The 22,650-nt window shown below is 39.7% G+C and overlaps 1 protein-coding gene across 2 annotated transcripts in view; it reads left to right on the forward strand.

Annotated features, from left to right (window-relative positions):
- The first annotated feature begins 1,257 nt into the window (after positions 1 to 1,257).
- Positions 1,258 to 22,650, forward strand: part of VWC2 (von Willebrand factor C domain containing 2) — a 188,217-nt gene continuing 166,824 nt past the window's right edge. The window contains exons 1-2 of one of the 2 annotated variants that reach the window (XM_072598130.1): positions 1,258 to 1,813; positions 3,564 to 4,368. In XM_072598130.1, the coding sequence (XP_072454231.1) occupies positions 3,655 to 4,368 (714 nt within the window). In that variant the 5' untranslated portion in view covers positions 1,258 to 1,813; positions 3,564 to 3,654. The remainder of the gene's footprint in view (positions 1,814 to 3,563; positions 4,369 to 22,650) is intronic. The other variant, XM_072598131.1, reaches the window with a different exon arrangement.

Here is a 22,650-nt window from a genome sequence, read left to right on the forward strand (position 1 = left end):
CCCTTTTGTCCTCAGCCCTCCTCTTCCTCCACCCTTTCCACCCCTACCTACTCACTGGGCAGTGTACTCCAGTGACTCAGCAAAGCAGAAAGTAGTGTGGAAAAGGAGAATTGAAGATCATATAAACAGGAGTTCATAATATTCTACCCTATCCTTCATGAAGAAGTCAAAAGCATGAGATCTGAACACATTTCCCAGGGAATTTCTGACTGTATTCTTCCTAATGGAATTCACCTGTATAAAATGGTGTGGATGGTATGAGGGTCATAAGGGGTAACTGTCCCTGCTTGTAATAATTTAATTTTTCTGTGCGTGTATGTGCTAAATTGTTTATGCATGGTTGCTTCTTTCTAAGTTATGGAAGGCATATGACAATCTGATTGAATGTACAGCAGGTTCCAAAGACATCTCCCAAACACATTAAAGTCAGCAAACAAAATGCCCTGCCTACCAAAGTTAACAACAATAAATTAGTCTGTTACAAGGAATGCTGTGCACCAAAATCCCACCGTGCAGATAATTTGCTTTCTACAAAGTTCCAGACTCCTCCCAAGGCTTTATAGGAAAGGAGGGGTTGGAGATGGGGGAAGGAGGAAAGTGCATGTATAGAAATAAAAATTTAGGCTCCAACTCTATCCCCCGCAGCTTATCTAAGAAAGTCATAGGAACTTACAGATGGATGTAATTTGGTCTCTATTTCTCAGCTAAGCTGTGATGGGGATTGTTAGTGGAAATGGGGAAGATGTGAGGGCATTGGGGAAGGCAAAAATGAAAAAGAAAACATGAGATAAAATTAAGAGGAAAGAAAGAGTAGAGGAAAAGTAATTGACAAAAGGAGACAAAATACGAGCACCGCCAGGGATTAGGGGTGGGCTGGGAGAGAGGGTTGAGGAGCAAGAAGAGAAAGGGACGAACGGACAGATGGAGCAACAGGAGAGATGAGACAGGTGAGTTAAAGAGACGCAGGGTAAAAGTCGGAAAGGCAGAGGTTAAAAGGAAAACAGAAAATGAGGGTTGGTGAAGGGCAGGCAGAGAGGAGTCGTACACGCACATACCGAGAAGGGGTGATGAACGACCAAAGGAGGATGGAAAGAACGCGTGAGGGAAGGCAGAGCAGGGATACGGAGAACAGCTGGAGCGCGCGCATGTGAGGGGGAAGGAGCGGCCAGGGTGGTGCAGCCAGATGTGTGGCTGCAGCCCCAGCTCCTGGGGAGAGAGGAGCTCTGGTTGCAGAAGGACTTCAGCTCCCCCTCTGGCCTCTCACTCTGACTTGGCAAGCCTGGCTGGTAGCGTTTGCTCACCGCTCGGCTCTGTCCTAAGCCACCGAGTGGCTGGACTTAGCATCTCCGAGCCCCAGGTTCCGAAGCCATCCCAGATCCAGCCCGCATCCTGCACCAGGAAGAACCGTCTAGGAGAGGCAGAGAAGACCACCGCCCAGAGGGAGGAGTGCCCACCGCCCCACCAGACAAGGATGGGGCAGGCTGAGAGGGACCCTTTGCTCTGCGTTTAGCTTTCAAGACTCCAGGGACTCTTTCTTTTTGGGGGAGGAGAGTGTCTACTACGAGTTTTGGCCAGGATGAAATGCAAATAGAAAGGGAAAGGAGAAAGCCTCCAGAGATGATGCTTTAGCCCAGCGGATGTTCTAAGGGGCTGAGGGGTGGATGTGCGCCCTGTGTGTTTGCTCTGCAGGTCCCTGGGACGACTGGTCCCCTCTCTGGCCGAAGTATGGGAGCCCAAGCTCGGTGGAAGCTGCTGCGACTCCATCCCAGGAGCCAGGGGCGATAAAGGGATCTAGCCCGAGTTCGGAGCTCATGTATGTACGCATGTATGTGTATGCATGTGTGTATGTGTGTATGCATGCATGTACAGCCTCCGTTGGCGGGAGGACAGGGGGTGGGTACAGGGACAGGGAAAATTTCTCTGAGGTACCATTACATGGCACTCCTCCGACTTAGCAATGCGTCCACAGCCCTCCCCCCTTCCCCCACCGCCTGCGAGGAAACTTTGTAAATAAGGGTGTCTTCTCCTCGGATAGACAAGCTTGTGGGGTGGAAAGGGCAGGGTTGTGATGGTCTGCCTGGAAAGTGAAGGCTGAGCGAGAGCTGCCTGGCACTCTGGGCAGGCGCTCTGAGCTGAATGGGTTAACCAGGTGGGCATTGCCTTCTTTCCCACATCCCTTGCCAGGGAGCCCCATTTCCTCTCACTGTCCATCAAAAGTCAAAAACTTTTACAAGCCCAGAAAGAAGTGTGGGGAAGACGACAGTTGCACTGTTGTCTTTGCTCTCCTCTCTCCTCTTACTTTTATTTTGTTTGTATGCCCCTCCTCTCCCTTTCCTCAGAAAGGTGGCTGTCCTGATGCCTTATTAGGTGTTTTCCCTCCCCCCCCCCCCATCATCTAACCTTATCTTGCAAGGGATAGTAGAAATTGATTTGGTTATCATCCTCTCCCTCCACGCTGATGCGCCTACAGAGCCAGGTATAATAAAGAGAAGGCAGGGTTTAGCTACAGAGGTAGGTGGTTTCAGAATTCTTGGCATAGGTTCTTCTGACACATAAAATAGAGGTCCAAGGACTTCTTCCCAGGGTGTTGCACATCATGGAGGCCTAGTGAGTTCACTCCTCCCCCATTCCACCCTACCCCCAAATCCTACAACTAAAACCGGCAACATTGTCTATTTATTATTAAGCTATTATATTTATCAAATTACTGGAAGGGGTTCTGCTTTACATCAGTCCCTAATATAAGATTTCATTTCTCTGATTTATGCCATACCTAAGTGTGTGTGTAGCTTTAAATCAACAACTACTGCACAGTACTCTAAAACATCATTTTTGCTGAGGAGGACTGATAGGTGACAGTCATTTGACTTTAATGTCCATCTAACAGCCTCAGATTACTTTTGATCAGCTTTAGAAATTCATTTGGGGACAGGGATTACAGACCTGGGTTACCTTTGCTGGTTTCACCACACATTTTGTTAAGTCCTTTCAAACCTTCCCTCTAGCTGATGCTGCTTTTTAAAAAAGAGACTCTTCTTGGATTGCAAAAAACATTAAGGGAATCCATCCTCTGTACACAGGTGGGGAGGGGGGGGAGAGAAAGACAGAGAGAGAGAGGGAGAGGGAGAGGGAGAGGGAGAGGGAGAGGGAGAGGGAGAGGGAGGGAGAGGGAGAGGGAGAGGGAGAGGGAGAGGGAGAGGGAGAGAGAGAGAGAGAGAGAGAGAGAGAGAGAGAGAGAGAGAGAGAGAGAGAGAGAGAGAGAGAGAGAGAGAGAGAGAGAGAGAGAGAAACATCTATTGGCTGTTTACTCTGGACTTTGTTAGGATTTAAAGAGCCACACTTGACTGTAGAAACATTTATTCTGAAAAGCATTACAAGATGGGCTATACATTCTGCAATAAGCCAGTGTTTTATTTACTTACTTGTTTTTTGCCCAAGATTGTCCTAATATTTAAAGTAATTAGCTATATAGGCAACAGCTTGGCCTTAAAGAGTCACTGCCACCCTTTGAAGGCAGAATGAAATATTGTAGGCTGAAGTGTTTCTAATTGTTTTCTTCCCAGGGACTGTGGATTTACATAGTGATTCCCTTTGATGGTGAATGCCGAAGCTCTCCCTCCCTCCCCCCCATTCCCTTTTGGGATGCAGTAGGTGATGCCCAGTTCTACTGCAATGGCAATTGGAGCTCTCTCAAGTTCCCTCCTGGTAACATGCTGTCTAATGGTTGCCCTCTGTAGCCCGACCATACCTCTGGAAAAACTGGCCAAGACTCAGGACAAACAGGAGATAAAAACCAATCAAGAGAAGAGAGACCACGCAACCCGGGACACTCAGAGCCAGACAGGCCCAGGGAAAATGAATGAAATCACTAGGAATGGGCGGGAGGAGGGCAGCTCCAGGGATGGGAAGAGCAAAGGAAGCCGGAATTATTCCAGCAAAGAGTCTTGGAGCAAACAGAAACAGACTTGGAATAGCCAAGGGATGAGCAGTAAACCTGGGAATTTGCAAGTCCAAGAGCCTGGGGATAGTGTTCAGGAAGAAGCCCTGGCTGCAGAAGATGCTTCTCTCCCCGAAGCCCTGGCTACTCCTGAGCCCCCTGAGGAGTATGCCTATCCAGACTACCGAGGGAAGGGCTGCGTGGATGAGAGTGGCTTTGTGTATGCTATCGGGGAGAAGTTTACTCCTGGCCCTTCTGCCTGCCCTTGCCTTTGCACTGAGGAGGGACCGCTGTGCATTCAGCCTGAGTGCCCAAGACTCCACCCTCGCTGCATCCATGTAGATACCAGTCAATGTTGTCCTCAGTGCAAAGAGAGGAAGAACTATTGTGAGTTCCGGGGAAAGACGTACCAAACTCTAGAAGAGTTCATGGTAAGAGTTAAAAATTAGTGGTGTTATTGTCGAATGATTTTTGAATTCTTGGATAGATTTAAAAACCTCCCCCGCTCACCTACCCACCCGCCCATCCCTTTAATACAAGATCTTTCTTAACCTAGTATCTGAGTATGAGAGAAACTATTGAACAAGATTTTGTAAAAATTTTCATAGATACTGTGATCCTTAAAATTACCTGCATACTATGTATTAATCCCTTTGCTTGGCAGTGCCTTAATCATAAAGCTTGGGCATTGAATTACAAGACAAACATTTGGGTAGAATTACTATTAGATTTTCCACCTTATTCCACTGCTTTTCATTTAAAATGATTACTTTTTAATGCATTATCCGCTTTCTAACGTAAGGTAATTTACAGTGCTCTTTGGGGCACTTTCTTCAGCTAATTGCTAATTATGGGACAAAATCCACAAAAACAAAATCTGTCCCCCGTTGTGAGTTTAGGCTAGGAAAGCAGTGTTTATAGGATAATAGTAGCTCATATTTAAACAGAACTTTAGGGTTTGCAATGTACTTTACATATTGAGTCTCATTCGATCCTCCCTGTAACTCTGTAAGGTTAATGCTTCGTGTTATCCCTAATTTACCAATGAGGAGACTGAGACTTAAGGGGTTAAGTGACTTGGCCATGCTAACTTAGCTAGCAACTATCTGAGGCAGCATTTGAACTCAGGTCTTCTGATTCCCTCACCAGGACACTGCCCATTAAGCAACACTGCCCAAGAGATTAAAAAGAAATAAAACAAACAAAATTGATTGGCTTCTAGTTAGAGAACTGTTGTCAATAACCATTTGCCAGAATGATTTGAGTGATTCAGAATAATTATTTTTAGATGGGCTAAAAAAAAAAAAAGACAAAGATACTTGAAAGATATTTTTTGCCTAATTTGATATATTATGTTATTATCTATAGTGAAGATAAGCGGGAGGTGTGTTATGTAGTCTGAATTGCTGCCTGGGAAATTGGATTGTGCTAAATTATGTGCACATTTAGTTGTTAAGGAAAATCGACAAGTCCTCTGTACTGACTATCCAGTTGAGCAGTATATGGATGAGTGTTACTCTTTATTTCCCATGGCCTGGATAATACACACTAACAGGTAACCTACTTTTCCACTTTCTTAGCACCAGTGCCATTGGCAGAAAAAATAATTCTAGGAACCTAAAGGTAGGCATAGGCAATAATACTGAATCAATCTGGTTTAATGGCTGCTGCCCATTATAGAATGGCTCTGCTGGTGTGGAATGGAGTGCTCCAGGGGAGTCAACAGCACCACAGACCAGCCAGAATAAGACTAGTGAAAGATACTGGTTATGCACATCACAGATGCACAAAGTAGCTAGATACTACAAAAACACTTGGCTATGAAACTTAGAAGACAAAGCTGAGTATAACATAAGTGTTTGGGAGCAGCTAGATTGTACAGTGGATAGAGCACTGGACCTGGAATCAAGAAGACCTGAGTTCAGATCTGGACTCAAACACTTACTAGCTTTGTGATCCTGAGCAAGTCACTTAAACCTCTTTGGCTCAGTTTCCTCATCTGTAAAATGATCTAGAGAAGGAAATGTTAAACTACTCTAGTATCTATACTCTAGTATCAATATCTAGTACCCAAATGGGGTCACAAAGACTGAACAATAACTTAAGTGTGCCTACTATAGGCATCTATGTGGCCATATAATACAAAAGATCTTGATCCTTAGGCTTGCTCAAGAAATAGCTTTTAAAAAGCAGAAATACTTTCTCTCTAATCTTTGTAAAAGCTCACAAATATTTATAATCAAAAAAGGTATTTGATAAAAAACAATATTTGTAAAGCACTTAGTAAAGTGATTGCCACATAGGAATCATTGGCAGCTGGGTGGCCAAGTGGATAGAATTTCCTGTCTGAAATCAGGAAGACCTGAGTTCAAATGTGACCTCAGATACTTACTAGCTGTGTGACCTTGGGAAAGTCAGTTAACCCTGTTTGCCTCGGTTTCCTCATCTGTAAAATGAGCTAGAGAAGGAAATGGTAAACCACTCCAGTATCTTTGCCAAAAAGAACCCTCATCGGGGTCTTGAAGAGTCAGACACAATTGAGAAAGACTAAATAAGGAAAACATGCAAGGGTTAGTATAATAACAACAGCTATCACAAAGCTGAGCATATTACAATTATTTCATTTGATCCTCCTCAAGCCCTGGGAAGCAGGTGTTCATATTATCCCCATTTTATAGATGAGGAAATTGAGGCAGAGGTTAAGTGATGTACTCAAGGACATATAGCTATTAAGCACCTGAGGCTGAATTTGAACCCGGATCTTCTTGAGTCCAGGCTCATTGCACAATGCACTTACGTTTGTGTCAGGAGTATTAATAATAATTAGTAACATTGAGATAGTATTTTAAAGCTTGCCAAGGGCTTTACATACATTATGTCATTTGAGCTTCTCAGTAGCCCTGTGAGGTGGGCATCACTGGTAGTATCCTCATTTTACAGATGAAGAAACCAAGGCTTGGTGAGGTTACACAGCTAATGGCAGAGGCCGATGTCTTATTGACTCTAAGACCATCACTCTATTCGGTGACCCACTTTTATAGTCATTTCAATCTATCATTCTTTATAATAGTTCCATAAATTAGGTTACGCAGTTACCTTATCCACAGAAATGGCTAAGTAAAATCGAAGATAAATAAGAACAGAAAGTAGAGAGAAGAGTGACTGGCTCAGTGCTGCTAATGCATTGCTGAGCTTAGGGAACCGTGATTAAGACCTTTGGTGTATATATTATTGAATGAAAGGGTACAACTTTCAATTTTATTTTCTTTGTCTGAAAATTGGTAGAATTTACTTTTTTTCCCCATCCTCTAACAGTAAGGGTATGTGTATATACCCATACATACACACACACACACACACACACACACACACACACATACACACACACACATACACACACACATACATATAAACGTATATATTGAGAGAACATCTCTATACTCTGTACTCCCAGACTATAACATATGTGTATATGTTTATTTACATTTATATATGTGTATGGAGAGAGACACAGAAAAAGACAGAGAGAGAGAGAGAGAGAGAGAGAGAGAATATCAAAGTAGGAATACAGGTTATAGAGCTTTCGAGTGGCAGTGGGAACAGAGATTTAGCTAACAGGCAAATATCTTGTAAAGGTAATTGATTGGATGGAAGATGTAAGCAAGAAGAAAGTTAAAGGTGGCAATATGATTCTGTACATGAGGGAATGCCATTGACAAAATTATGGAAATCAGAAGGAAGAGCAAGGTCATTTTTGGAGGTGTTTTGTGTAAGAAGACAGTGTGGGACATGCTGGTAGATTTCTCAGGAGGTAGTTGGAAATGTAGGTTTGCAGTTGAGAGAAACAGGATCATAAATTTATAGCAGGAAAGGTCCTTAGCTGTCTTTAAGCCCAAACTCTGCCCACATCATCTTGTTTTAGAGATGAGGAAACTGAGAACCAGAAAGAGTAAATGACTTGTCCAGGGTCACATAAGTTATAAGTATCAGAAGCAGGATTTGAACCCAAGGCCTTCCAGCAGTCTACCCATTATACCATGCTGCCTGCTATTTAAATATTATACTTCTCTTTTAGTATCCATTCCTATGGTCAGCCACCTCAGATTTATATATCTCTCTTGAATTTTCAAATTTATCTTTATACCATCCATAGGATGAGACTTATATTATTACACAAAACTACATATTATTTGTGTGTATGCATGCATATATATATAATGTCTCTGTGTATATAAATATCATAAATACCATATATGTGTGTATATGTACACATGCATAAATGCATGGTATTTAAGATACCTAGTTTGTAAAACCTTCCAGAATATGTCCCCCATCTATTTTTGCAGCCTAATCTTACATTGGTCCCTTTCACACAGTTTATGTTTAACCAAACTCTATTACTGATTCTTACCTACATTGACTATCCATTTCTACCCTTCAGGCATTTGCTCGAAATGGACTCCCTTTTCATCTTTGCTTCTAAGAATCCTTGTCTTCATTCGAGGCTCAGTTCAGATGTTTCATTCACCTTAGCTCACCTCCCTATGCAACCTTCCTTGTTTCTCCAATTTTTAGCGCTCTCTCTCTCCTCAAATTACTTTCTGCTTACTTCACTTCAAATGTTCGGTAGCCCCTCACTAGAATGTAACTTCTTCATTGTCAGGAACTGTATCAGCTTAGTCTTTGTAGTACGAGCACTTTAGAGATAAAGCCTGCACCACTTGTAGATTGAAGAACCCCAACTGAGGAAATTCCTTCTATTAGTGCCAGTCAACATCTACTCTGAAACTTACAGTCTTAGAAGGTTAAGTGATATTTCCAGGCTTGTGCAACCAGTATGTGTAGAAGGAGAACTTCAACTTTGGTCCTTCTGACTTTAAGGCTTTTTTTCTATCTACTTTTCTCCCATCACATCTCACAACATGGTAGCTAGTATCAAAATGTTTATTTAGTTGAATTGAAATATTTCATATTGCTGCCATGTTAATATTCCTTGTGTACAGCTCTCATTTCAGAACCCTTTAAGAGGTTGGAACTGCCTAACAAATTTATTAAAAATGGTACTGTCTAACAAACAAAATTGAAATTTTTAATTTGGCATTCAAGGTCCAACCTACCTTTCGGGTCAACTCTCAAATTGTCTTATTGTCTTCATATATTCAACTCTAACCAAAGTGAGCTACTTGCTACAATTCATATACATTCATTTTTTTTTGTTTCTCTCCCTTTGCTCATGCTATTTCCTTCAGTATTCTTTGGTTTGTACTTTGGCATTTATCATAGTCTCTTTTGCAGTTTTGTTCTATGTATTTATGTTGCCTCCAACCCTGATCATCATCCAACTTCTATTATAAACTCTCTGAGGCAACAATTATTATCTTGGTCATCATGGTATCTACTCATAATGAGCATTTAATATGCTGTTCTGTGCATAGTAGGGATTCAATATGTTTTCCTAGAGCTGAAGTAGGGGATGCATTAAATTTTATTGTCTCACTCTGCAGGGAATACATGATGACTTAAAATATACCCAAATCTGTTGAAGTAAGGGCCTTTGACTGGATATTTTGTATGAAAATTCTTTGAGCCTTTGGAAGTAAAGATAGCACATGTAAATGAAAGCATACATATATTGGAATTTTGTTAAGCATACTCTTTGCTATGAAATTTAGAAAGTAGGTCTACTTTGGATCATATCCAAATGGAATCTGCTATTTAAAAATTAAAGAAGGGCATTATAAGATGATTATTATATAGGTCCTAGTTACACTGTTTTAGTGAGAGTCCATAATGCTTTAATGAATGGAAGGAATTTCTTAAGACATGGGTTGAACTACATAATCTCTAACTTCCCTTCCAACTTTTTGATTCTATAAGCTATATTTTAAAAGAGTGGCATGTAACTCCAAAAGGATGAGTCTTTCAGGGTTAGATTTAATTCATGCACTTTTGGGTAGAATCAAAACTTATTCCTCATATCATACAAGTAAGAAGTCAGCTGCAAATAAGGTAGCCTTACATATAGGAATACATTTTGTAAGTTAATAAGAATATGCTTCCTTAATAGTATGCCAAATCTGGCCATTTTCAGAGCATTTTAATTGATGCATCATTCACAGTGAATCAATCATCTTGAATTTTGGAATGATGACTTCAAGTGGTTTGGGTCTCCTAGCATTGCTAGAGGTCATAGGGTCAGCTTAGAGATTTGTACAAACAACTAAAAATAAAAATAGTAGCTGAAATTTATATAATACTCTTTAATGTTTAGAACCTTGAAAAGTGGAGTTCTTACTTCATTACTTTTAAGAGATGTGTTGGGAAAGGTCCCCTTTCCACGAACACAGTAGGAGGCTCTTCTTTGTCATAGAAGACTGCCTTTGTGAGTCCTTCACCCTATGACCAGTCCACTAATGAGACTTTTGAAATTTAGCTAAGCTAGTCTTTCAACAATAAACATGCAGTCTACCACCAGGCCCACACTTGAACCAAAAGAATAGATAGGCTTTTCCAGAGATTACATATATTGAGATGGGACAGATCAAGGTAACCTTCATATCATGATTAGCCATCAGAGTAAGACTTTCATAAAGGGTATTATAAATACCACATGTATTATTGTCCTCATTTTATACTTGAGGAAACTATAGTAAGCCTAATGATTCTTTACATTTCCCCTGCTCTTACCTCAGGCTTTCACTATTCGGAAGTTATCCAGGAATGAGAAAATACCCTGGCTATAATATTTGGAAGCTTAAAGTCTGGTCTTACTTAAGCCAAATACTTTGCATAGACTCCACATGCTCAGTGAATCTTAGGCCTATGATTCTTTGAACTAATCACAGTTCATCTAATTGTAGGCTGGTAAACCAAGTGCTGATCTTTTATTGATCCAGGCATGTTGAGGAGCAGGCCAGGATTATGTGTAAAAGAATTATAATAGTACCCTGTGATGGAGATGCATCTCCCCTCAGTTCCTCGAGAGGGAAGTAACCCATTTCCACCACCAGGGAGTAAGCTTCATGGAAGTGAATCAAAGGCAAAGGTAATAAAAGGTGTGAGAGAAGAAAATAACTCAATATAAGGGAGTGAGAATGGCCATATATTCAAATATGATAAAAATAATAATAATAATAATATAATTATAATATATAAAGTACAATAAATAATAAATAAGGGATGCACAGTACTGTAAATGCAGTATTTATACTAACAGAGCTGTATTTTAGGTACTTCAGTATAGCACCCTCTCTTGGAACCCTCTCTCAGCCACCACTGCCACTGGCAGGTTAGACCTCAAGGGGTAGCTGACTACTTCTCTTCTTAGAGTTCTAGGAGGAACCCTAAAGGTATAAAAGTTTTTAATGCTCTTGTTCAGGAGCCCACACTAATGTTCTTCTGACAATTTAAACAGATAACATCACTCCAATATCAATTAACCTAATTACATTAATTAGCATTTATAGAAGGCTATTTACTAAAAGGGTATAGTAAGGACCAACCCCAACATCCCCAAATGGAGAAGTACACTCTCCTGCATTCAGTCCTTGAAGATTGTATACATAAGCTTAAGATGGTTGCTATAAAACATTTCCCCCTCAACCCAAGTATGTGGTCCCTTATTTTTCTCCTTTGTGGATTTCCCACCAAATGTACTGCTGGGTGTGACAATGCTTAAAGATGAATTACTCCTGTGTTCAGCTGGACTTGCTCCTTTGAAGGACCAAATCAAGCAGGTTACTCCTTAGGGCTAAAATATGGTCTCCTTGTCAAGTTTGGCTACTGCTGCTAGAGCTTTGGGTGTCCCATTGTCAATGGGATCAGGTTGGTTGGTTTGGACAGTTCTTTGAGTATCACTTGTTGCTAGAGTTTTGCTCTCAGCTTCAAGGGTTACCTAAGCTTTGCTATCTCAGGATATCACGCACCTAATACTGAGAAAGGAAAAACACAGGAATAAAAGTTCCATGGGAGATTAAGAAAAGGTATCTAAAGTTGCAGCTCCTTCCCCCAACTAAAGGTTTATAGCAGTTCTTTCTTCTTGAAAGCTATAAGGGAAGAAAATAAACATTCTCAAACCCTTTCTATGCACACTTATCCTAGGTTAAAAAGCTTTTTTATAATCCCTAGTTTCCTTCAGATCCCAATGAAAATCGTGCCTTCTATAGGAAGCCTTTCCCAACCCCTCTTAATTCCAGTGCCTTAATTATTTCCTCTTTATTAGTATACGTATATATCTTTTTTAAATCCCTAGCACTCAACAGTGCCTGGCACATAGTGGGCACTTCATAAATGTTGATTGATTGATAATCACCAAGCAGTAAGGTGATAAGAAACAGTCAAAGGATATCTGAACATACTCTGAAAAGGGAGGAAAGGCCCCTTTATTATGTATCCCTAGAAGCAGACTAGCCAGGTCTCCACATGGTTTGGAACCAGCAAGGACATGTTCTAGCACTTGGCCATTATTGGCCAATCCCTCATTACAGCTATACCATCCATATTCATTGTTCATGTCATTAGCACAGATAATTTAGAGAGGATTGTAAATGATCCTTTTTTGCTTTTAACCAGACTTATAAGGTCATCAGTTTTGAGAGCTCCTGGTGAGGAATTTCTCTTCACAAATGTGGATTTTTACCTTTGCTGAAATTTACAGTGTTAAAGATATTTGTCTGAGGCACTGAGAAAGCATGTGTTTTGGCCAGAATTACTCAGCCAGTAAGTGCCAAAGGCAGGAGTTGAATACAGATCATGCTGACTTTCAGGGCAGCTCTCTCTCCGGTGCACTAAACTGCCCCTTTTATTTAGTTATGCCTTTTTAATTCCTTAATTTTTAAAAACTATTCTTCAGAGTTGTTGAATTTAAAAGCAAAGCTGGCCCTTGGCAACCATGTCTTGTCTATACAGACTACATTATGATCCAACTTCATTATAAAGGGATGTTTATCAGCATTTCTAAATGCAAAACTGCTTTTATAAATTGCTTAGTTAAATCTATCCCTCAGCTATCTATTATCTGGTTTGTATTAATCCTTTATAAACTCTCTCATCTACTAAGGCTTTATTAATGAAGAAATCCTTATTAGAACATTGGAACAAATGTTCTGTGCAATTAGAAATAAAACGATAGATTTTTAGAACTGGAGGAGGCTTTAGAGATGATTTAATCCAACCCCCTTATGTCTCAAATAAAGAAACTGTGATCCAGAGAAGTGAAGGAAGTTGCCCAAGGTCACACAGCTAGTAAAAGGCTGAATAGACATCTATCTGCTTGCTGTGTAGGCCAGTGCCCTTTTAACTACAAGATGGTATAATTATAATAATAAGAAAATACCTCGAGACAGAAAGGGATGATTTATTCATGTGTCCCTACCTAATGGTGTTCATATTTTCCTGGCTGATGCAACTTGACTGAAAACAAGTAAATAACTGAAAACGAATTAAGGGATAATGATCTAAGAGATGCTGGAATGCCTGGGTCCTGAACAAAAGTGTTGATTGGAGGCTTTCCCACTGATACCTTTTGTTTTGAAGCCAATAAAATAGCAACTTTAGAAAAAATGTCAGGGCTTGCAAGTTTCCTTGATGGAGCTAGATTTGTGCTTGCCCTAGAGTTGGGGAAGCCCTGCTCATTTGATTACTTTGCTGCATTTAATTTACTAGCCTGACCAAATTTGCACCATAACATTTTAGTCTTTCAGGAAATTCCTCCTGTTATGTAATGTGTTGACTTTTAAAATACTGTCACTGCATATGAATAAGGTCAGTTCTGTATATGGCAGAGTATGTTCCCAGGAACTTGGGGTCATGTCAGGAAAAGATGTTGTAAGCCACAACCTAGCAGTGAGCGGTGTGTTTACTACACCTTTGGCCCAGATGATCCCACAGCATTCCATTTGCATGTCCTTCAAAGCAGGAGTGTGTGGAGCTCAATAATAATGAGAGTGAATATGGTTGGCAGTAAGAGTTGAAATTCACTGGAGCTCTGCTTAGGTATGTGAATAAAATTAGATCTAAAACTGGGAGCAAGTTCAGAGAATAACTGGTACAACACCCTTCATTTTCAAATTAAGGAAATTGAAGCCTGGGTAGGTTAAGTGACTTTCCCAACATCACACAGGTAATCACTGAAGGGCTGGTGATTTGGATCCAGGTCCTCTGAGTTTAAGGTCAATGTTCTCCCACATGAACACTCTTCCTCTGTTAGAATAGAGGGACTTAGCTGTCAGGGTATGGAATCCTATATCCTGATAGTTGAGAAGGGCAAGTTCCCAAGTTATCACACAGGGAGGATCCTGGAATAATGATTACCCAAGGGAAGGAAGGGTTGATCTAGTGTGTTGGTTCCCAAGGTGTCCTATAGAAACAGCTGCAAATAATCCTAAGTGTGGAAGAGCCCTCTCTTATTTCCCCCTCCCATAGAAACTACATATTGGTTGCTGGGGGGTTTTTTGTTTGTTTGTTTGTTTTGGTTTCTTTTTCCCCAATGGATTGTCTATTTTGATTGCATGTCTCATAGATCTATGACACAGTGGGACTTGAAAAGGGACAATTCCTGGGGCCGGTGTTTGAGAAGAGAGGACCCATTCCTAATACAGGTGTTCTGAATCCAAGAGGAAGTGTTTAATCACTCTTCTATGTCTTACATAGAGTTCTCATTCTTTCATTTGCATTCCTGACCTTCTGGCTTGAAATGCTTCCTTTTCCTTATCGGCACCATTTAGGTCTGGCCAAGGTTGAGTTCCAGCCAGCTGGATTCCTTCCTTCGTTCTATTTCTGTCAGACGCTGGGGTACAGCCAGGATATAGCTTATACTTTCTCAGAGTCTAAGGGAAGGGATGATGTCAGCCACACACTGATAGTTCTGTGACTTCACTTTATAGCCTCAGGTGTTCTTAAAATCATAGGATTTGAAAAAGAGGGAATTTTTGCATATGTCCATTAGGGGATCAAAGAATTGCTTTGAGCCGTTAGTATATTTAGGGTGAGTTGTAAGTAAAAGAATGAAACCTGTCTTGTCACTGTCCTGAAGCCTTCTCTTCCCTTTTCTCCTAATTGTCATGTCTACCTCCTGCCCATGTCTGAATTCTTACTTGGCCAAGGATGCTGTCTGTGGTGTACCTGCCCTTCCCCATGGCCAAGCATGCTCCACACCTTTTATCTGTTGCTCTCTTTACCTCTAACTAAAACATACATATATCTCTGGACAAGTTTATGCAAATGGACATTCTACTTTTTAAAAGGAGAGATAGCTGATATGATGAACAAATGCCTGTTAAATATTTAAGTATTGCCTCAGAAACTTGCAGGGTGTAAGATCATGAGCAAGTCTCTTAACCTCTCTAAGCCTCAGTTTCCTCACTTGCAAAATGGAGATAACAATACCTGCTGTGAGGAGAAAACAAAATAATGCACAATAAAATGTTTTGTAAGTCTTAGAGTTCTATATGAATGTCAGCTCCTATAAGATGTTTACATTTTAAAGGAACTTTCTGGGCATTAACAGAAAGAACCTACTAAGACTAGAGTTTTAAAGTTAGAAGGGACCTTATAAATTGAAGACATTTATTTTACATATAAGGAAAATGAATCACAGAGAAGTCACATGACGTGTCCAAAATCTCATGACCAGATGGGATCAGGCTATGAACTCAAGTCTTCTGACTTCAGATCCAACACTTCCATTTGTGGAAATTTAATGCACTTTGTCAGTAGATGAGGGTTTGTTAGCATTCAGGAGCCTGAGACCCTTCTAATCATCCCAACTAGCACAGCCCTGGCTCTAGTAATCCCATCCAGGTCCCATGATTAGGTTAGCAACATTTTATCTTGAAGAATGTCGAGGGTAGATGGATAAAAATCCACAACAGATTCAAAGTATGTATTACCTATGTCCATAGGAAGATGAAGACCATGCAGAGAGCCATTATAACCTAGGGGGATAAGCTGTGTTCAGATTTCTTTTACAATTACTCAGACTTGCACTGACAAGATGCTTCATCTCTTTGCTCCATCCTCTAGAAAACAAAGTAAACAGTAGGATGCTGCCTCTGAATTGAAGGGAAGAATAGTGAATATAATATGATGGTCCAGTCTTCAAGGTCCAGGGACAGCTTCATCTTTTATATTTGTGGGGAAATACACACATCCTCTTATGTTTGAGTGAGCTCTGCATTTTATTTTTTTAACACAAATTTGAGGCTCAGTTTAAGTGGACACTGGCTATCCTTGGTCCTGAAGAGTTCAATGGCAATGCAGAGCACAGAATTGTCCAATTGGAACTTCAACCTCCTGGAACCACAAGTTTCCTTCAAAGAGAAACTCAGTTGCCACTGCCTACAAGTGCTGGGATTGCCTTTTCCTCCAGTTATTAGCATTTTCTTCTTCTTAAAATTGTTTTGTATAATTAAGGATAAATTTTATGTTGGTGGTTGCTGTTCAGTTGTTGTAATCATGCCCAGTTCTTCATGACTCCATTTGGGGTTTTCTTGGCAAAGATACTAATGTAGTTTGCCATTTCCTTCTCCAACTCATTCTACAGATGAAGAAACTGAGGCAAATAAGGTTGAGTGACTTGCCTGGAGTCACATGGCTAATAGCAGATGAAGTCAAATTTGAACTCTTGGGGATGAGTCTTTCTAACTCTAGGCCCAGCACACTCTATCTACTGAGCCACCTAGCTGTCCTCAAAAATAAAAACCTTCATATTTACTTATTCATATGCAGGTGGAATCTCCTCATTAAAATATAAGCTCCTCAATTTGCTTTTGGCTTTGTGTCCCTAGTACATACATCTTTGAGTATAAGTGAATTATTGTACAAGGGAGAAAACTGAAGCTGAGAGAGGGAGTGACTTGACCAAAGTCACATTTTTCTCTATTCCCACACACTTTTTTTAATACTAAAAATAAAATTTTTATTAATATATTTTTAAAGCTTGCCTTTATATCTAAATGTTGAAATCATTGCAAACTTTGAGTCAGAAGATATGAGTTCAAATGTTGTTTCTGTCACTACCTCTCTGGTGTTGGGCAAATCACTTAACCAATCTGAACTCAGTTTCCTCATCAGTAACATAAGATGCTTGGATTTAGATGCTCTCTAAAATCCTTTCCAGCTCTAAATCTATGATCTTCCCACTTTCTCTACCCAATGATTCAACTCTTGTAACAAAAAGAGGAAAAAAGGTATTTAAGCAAAATTTCACTTGAGTTTGAAGGAAATATAACTTTTCATAGGCATAGTCTTTTATACTCATGCACTTCACCTTTGAAAAGAAGAGTGGAGGTGCATTTTCTTGTCTCTTCTTTGGATCCAAGCTATATCATTATGATAACTCTACATTTAGTTTCTTTTTTTATCATCCTTTGTGTTTCTATAGTAATGGTGTATATTGTTTTCCTGTTTATACTTGAATCACTCTGTCCCAATTTATGTACCCTCACTTGTTTCTCTGAATTCTTTATATTCATTGTTTCTTATGTCATGGCAATATTCTATTATAGTCATTTAGATGATTTGTTGTCATTTCTTGATCTCTAGGCATCTACTTTATTTTCAGTTCTTTGCAACCAAGTTCAGACAAACTTCTACATAGTGACAGAGATGGGTCAAGAGCCTAGGTATCTTGACTATTGGAACGCATGTGCATTCAAGCCCTCTGTACTACTAAACATGTCTTAAATTCTTTCCGAAAAATTACTCAAACAGACCCAGGAATTCATGGGAGTGGTAGCTGCCAATGATGCTTTGCCCATAGTCATGGTTCAGCATTCTGACTAGCTGGCACCTGACCCACTCTGAAAGAAGCTTTCATACAACACAAGTCTCTGTGGCTAAATTATGACTTTATATCTAGCATTCCTTTTTGCCAGCTGGTCTGAATATAGTTCTGATCTCCAAGTGAATGAAATAAAACATTACTTGTGCTTGGATGTGTGTGTGTGTGTGTGTGTGTGTGTGTGTGCATGCACAGGTATGCTTATCCCAGGCCCCTGAGTGGAGCTAAGGATGCAAATTCATGAAGTAGGTATAATTTGTCTTATAAGACCTCCAACATCCACTTTCTGATTTCCTCTCACCTCTCTGCTCCCTTTATCTGCACCTTCCCTCTTCTCAGTAGTATGTGTTCTTTTCTCCCTCATCCCTTGTCAAAATGTGGTCTTAAAAAACACCTGGACTGACCCATTTTATGGTTTAGGGTGAATTTAAATTAATGTTTTAAAGCTCCCAGGGGTATTTATATTTAAGGCTTATCTCTGAGTGTAGAACGAAAAGCTTCTACTCTGTTAAAAGCATTTCAGGCATCAGTGGGCAGGTAGTACAGGTAAATTCTGGCCAGATAATCCAGAATCCAACCCATTGATCTTGTCTATTCTATGTCCAGGGAAAGCGCCTCTGGGTCCTAGAAGACACTGAATTCAATTTACTCCTCTGTTAGTGTTTCCTCAGTTGTCTTTACTTCTGAAAGAACAGGTTCTAAAAGATCAGGTGTTCTGATCCTGTCAGTCATTTCTCCGAAGTACAGAAAGGCCTCCACAGAGTAAATGGATATTCGTGTGAGCATGTCAGGTCATTTTCTCTTGCTGAACACTCCCCAGGGCTTGACTGGTTCAGCTCAGAAGATGATAGCCCCCTGGCTTTGACCTTAGCTGTTCAGACTCTTGATTCCTGCTGAGTAGTTCATCACTTGTCAATACTGCCAACAATTTTCTCTTTAAAATTGACTCTACAAGTGAGGACATTTTGTTTTTCTTTAAAAACGACCACATGAGTTACAAATGAAGCAGTGGAAGAAGACAGGGCAAGTTTTGAAGGCCCAGGGAACTGAATGGTTAGCCTTAACTCATAGGCTTGTTTTGATCTGTTTTATAAACCAAAAGTGTTGTATGTTTTGTTTTGTTGTGGTGTTTTTACGTAAGCCATGTGGTTTTTGTTGGTTTGTTTTTAGCTTTTGAAAAAAGATGTTTTAACCTTTAAAAAAAAAGGGTTGTATTGTTGATGGATGGCAAATAGTTACATGCAATTTGTCTTCCTTAAAAGGAATCACTGTGTTTCTGTGTACTTAGATTGTCCTCATGCAGGCAAATAGCCTATCAGGTAGGAAACACTTCTGGTGGCAAAACTGAGGAAATCCTTTTGGGACAGTGAATGTTCTTCATCGCCACCAAGTGGTCAAAGTGAAAACAGATCTGGATGACAGGAAATTTTATTTACATATATTGTTTATAATTGTTATTATTCTTTGTAATCTTCTGAAATGCTATAATGTAAAGTAATATCTATGCACTTGCCCCTTTTTCCTTGTTTCCTTAGTATTCTTTAAAGCCTCTTGGACACTCATATCTTGGGGACAAACCAAGGTAAAAATGTTTCTTTTGTGCATAGTCTATTTTTTCTTAATATCCTGCCTGTGTGTGTAGAGCCTTATACAGAAACACTGTTGTCTTGTCTCTCCTTTGAGCCTCTTGCTGCATTTTCCCCAAAGGCAAGGAGGATTAAGGTATATTGGGAATCCTACAAAAGCCTCTTGACTGGTCCATTTGCCTCCATTTAACTCCATCACTGGATTTGCCAGTCAGGAACAATAGTTTGAATCTCGGATCTCCCATTTCCTACATGGACAAATTACTTAAACTTGCTGAGTCTCAGTTCCTCAGACATAAAAATTAGGGATTTGGGACTAGATAAGCCCAAAGATCTCTTCTAGCTCTGAATCTAAAATTGTACAGTCATATGGTCTTATATAAACCCAAGATAATTATCATCAAACTTGAAAACATACTACTTCCCTTTAAAAATAAAGAAAAATCCATGATGATCTTCAGAATGAAAGCTAATGTGACAGTAATAATAATAACAATAACATCATTGAAGCCCATCTAAATAATATATCATCAAAGCCTAGTTATTGTCTATGTTGGGAGCAAGTGCAAAGTTAAAGGAATATCAACCAGAGAATAGTGGGGACTCTATACACCTGTAGAAGGAACTCGATGCTATAGGGGGTGTGAAGGTCTACCAGGGCTTCTGGAATGCTGCCCAGAAGAGCTCTGATAATACCACGGATTGGGTTAGCACAGTGGCCCATGTGATAAAATTGTGCTCATGAAGCTAAGAAACAGAGAGCGTGGCAAAAGTCTACACCTGGCCTCATACAAAGTCACCATTATTATCACTTTGACAAGGAGGACAATAGAATCAGTGGTGCCCTTTCAGTTTCTGTTAGCAAAGGAGACCAGGATACATCAGAACAAATCAGAAATGCCAACATAGCATAGAAGGGTTCTGGGTTCATTCTCCCCATTCCAAATCCTCTGACTGGTCAGGTCCCAAGAGTAAGAATACATCTTATCCCTCAAGTTTATAGGGGTAACCCCAAGGAATTAGGGAGCCTTTATACTATTATTCTCAAGCTTCCATCTGCTATGTTTCCTCCAAAATCATCACCAGTTAGTATTCCCCAATATCATCTAACCAGTGATCATTGTCTCTATCAATGGACCAGTTTCCATATCCCCCCAATATCAATTGCCAGTCAATTTATACTGAATATCAGTAAACTAATTATTGTCTACTGGCTTTTGCAAAGAGATATTTATTGCAAAGATATAGCTAGAACCAAAATACAAAAACATTTCCCCAAACATTGGGGATAGCCCCAAAACTGTTTCTTTCCCTGACCCCTTATACCTTCATGCCTGAGAACAGATACAAATTTAAAGTGAAGACAATGTTGGTGGATGTTTGCTTTGAGGACACAATGTCGTGGCTGCTGGTTTGATTCATTGTTGGTTTTGGTCACACAGATTATTCCTTACGGTGGGCTTTACTGGTCTTTGCTGCTGCTACTACCAGCAGACCCTTTGATGGAGCCTAATTGCTCAACAATTGATGACTCTTCTAATTTTTGGAAGCTTATAAGGTCATAACTAAGTCCATTCTATCTCCAATATCCCTTCGCCAGTCAAGAAAAATAAAGACAACAAGGATAAAAGAGATAGGGGAAAAAGTCCTGAGGCCCTTTCCCTATGTCTTAGAGACCCAAGATCATCTTTTTTTTTTTATTTGAAACTGTCTGGAGAAAAGAGCTTTTTATTAGTTTATATAATTTATGTGCATATTCACTTCTGGGTCAGCAGCCAATTAAATGGATTTTCATCACAACCCAGTTAGCCAACAGAAAACAAAAAGAAACAAACAGAATACTTGCATGTGGTCTGAATCAGGGACAAGACCCCTTTATTACATGGCTTCACAAATTTGCAGTCTCTAAGTCTGTGCTTGGATATGCAGCAGGTCAATAAAGAATACTGAACATGATCCACAGACTGCACCTCCATTGGGAAATTAGGTGGTATAGTGGACAGAAGATTGGGTCTAAAATCAAGAAGACCTAAATTCAGATCCTATGTCACATATTTACTGGCTTACTACCCCCTTAGGCAACTCACTTAATCTCTGTCTGCCTCAGTTTCACTCATTGTAAAATGGGGATAATAATTGTATCTACCTCTCAAAGTCTTGAGAATAAAGTGAGATAATATTTTTAAAGTGCTTTGCAGACATTAAGACAGTAGTAGGTGTTGTTATTCCTTTACCAAAACCCTACATCTTGGAAATGGCTTTGTTGCCAATGGCACAGACCACTGAAAAGCCTGAAAAACTATGAGTGATCATGAAATAGATTGAAGCTAGTAATGCATTTCTTATGCACCAGTACTATAAGAGAGTGAAATTAGAAACATCTTAATATCCATTGTGGGTAAATGCTATTTTTGTTTGTTTTGTCAATGATATCTTTAGTTCCAAATTATATTACAATGTACTGCAGGGCAGTTATTAGAAATAAATTAATTCCCAAGCTCAGATTATATAAAATAAGAATAAAAACTGATGAGTTTATTAAAATCTAAAGAGAAACAAAAAGTTGGAGAACTTAAGGGTATTACAAATCTATACTTTATACAGTCTCCAAAAGTGCTGCCTAATAATGAATGTAAGGCAAAAATAATGATGATGTTTCAAGCAAGTGTGGAAAGGAGATGGGCATACTTAGAATGAAATTTTGGAAATCTCTTTTTGAGTTTGATAGGATGAATCCAACTAAGAAACTAGCCATACCAAACTAAAGTAATTTTAAAAAGCTTATTTCAGGTTTCACAAACATTATGAATGCATGCCTTCTCCCACAATATTTGTTGAAAAAAATATAAAAGCCTTTCAGGACACAGCAATGGATGTTGTATCTATTGCTATAGTTAAGAACCAAAGGAGGAAAGGTGAAACTATGCAAGAATAATCTTAGGGACAAGAATCAAATACTAACATGACAGAAATTACTTGGGACAATTATAAGCAACTCTTGGAAGGACCCTGGAAGATTACTTCAACATCTAATTAATTGATACACATAGTAGAGTCAATTAGTCAGCAAGTGTTTCTTCAGCAACTACTATGTAACAGGCAATGGGCCAAGCGTTAGGGATACAAAATAAAAACAAAATCTCTGTGTCTTCAAGAAACTTGACTTCTAAGGAAAGCCTGAACACTGCATTCTTTCTTAAAAGCGACAATAACAAGAAAAGAAACAGATGGAATGTGTGTGTATGTGTATGTGAAGCATAACAGATAACAAAAGAATATGCATCAGAAATTCTTCATACCCTTAATCAGCAATAGAAAGTGAAAGCAAAAAAGAGAAACAAAGAACA

The sequence above is a fragment of the Notamacropus eugenii genome, chromosome 3, assembly GCF_028372415.1.
Source record: "Notamacropus eugenii isolate mMacEug1 chromosome 3, mMacEug1.pri_v2, whole genome shotgun sequence".
NCBI classification, from domain to species: domain Eukaryota; kingdom Metazoa; phylum Chordata; class Mammalia; order Diprotodontia; family Macropodidae; genus Notamacropus; species Notamacropus eugenii.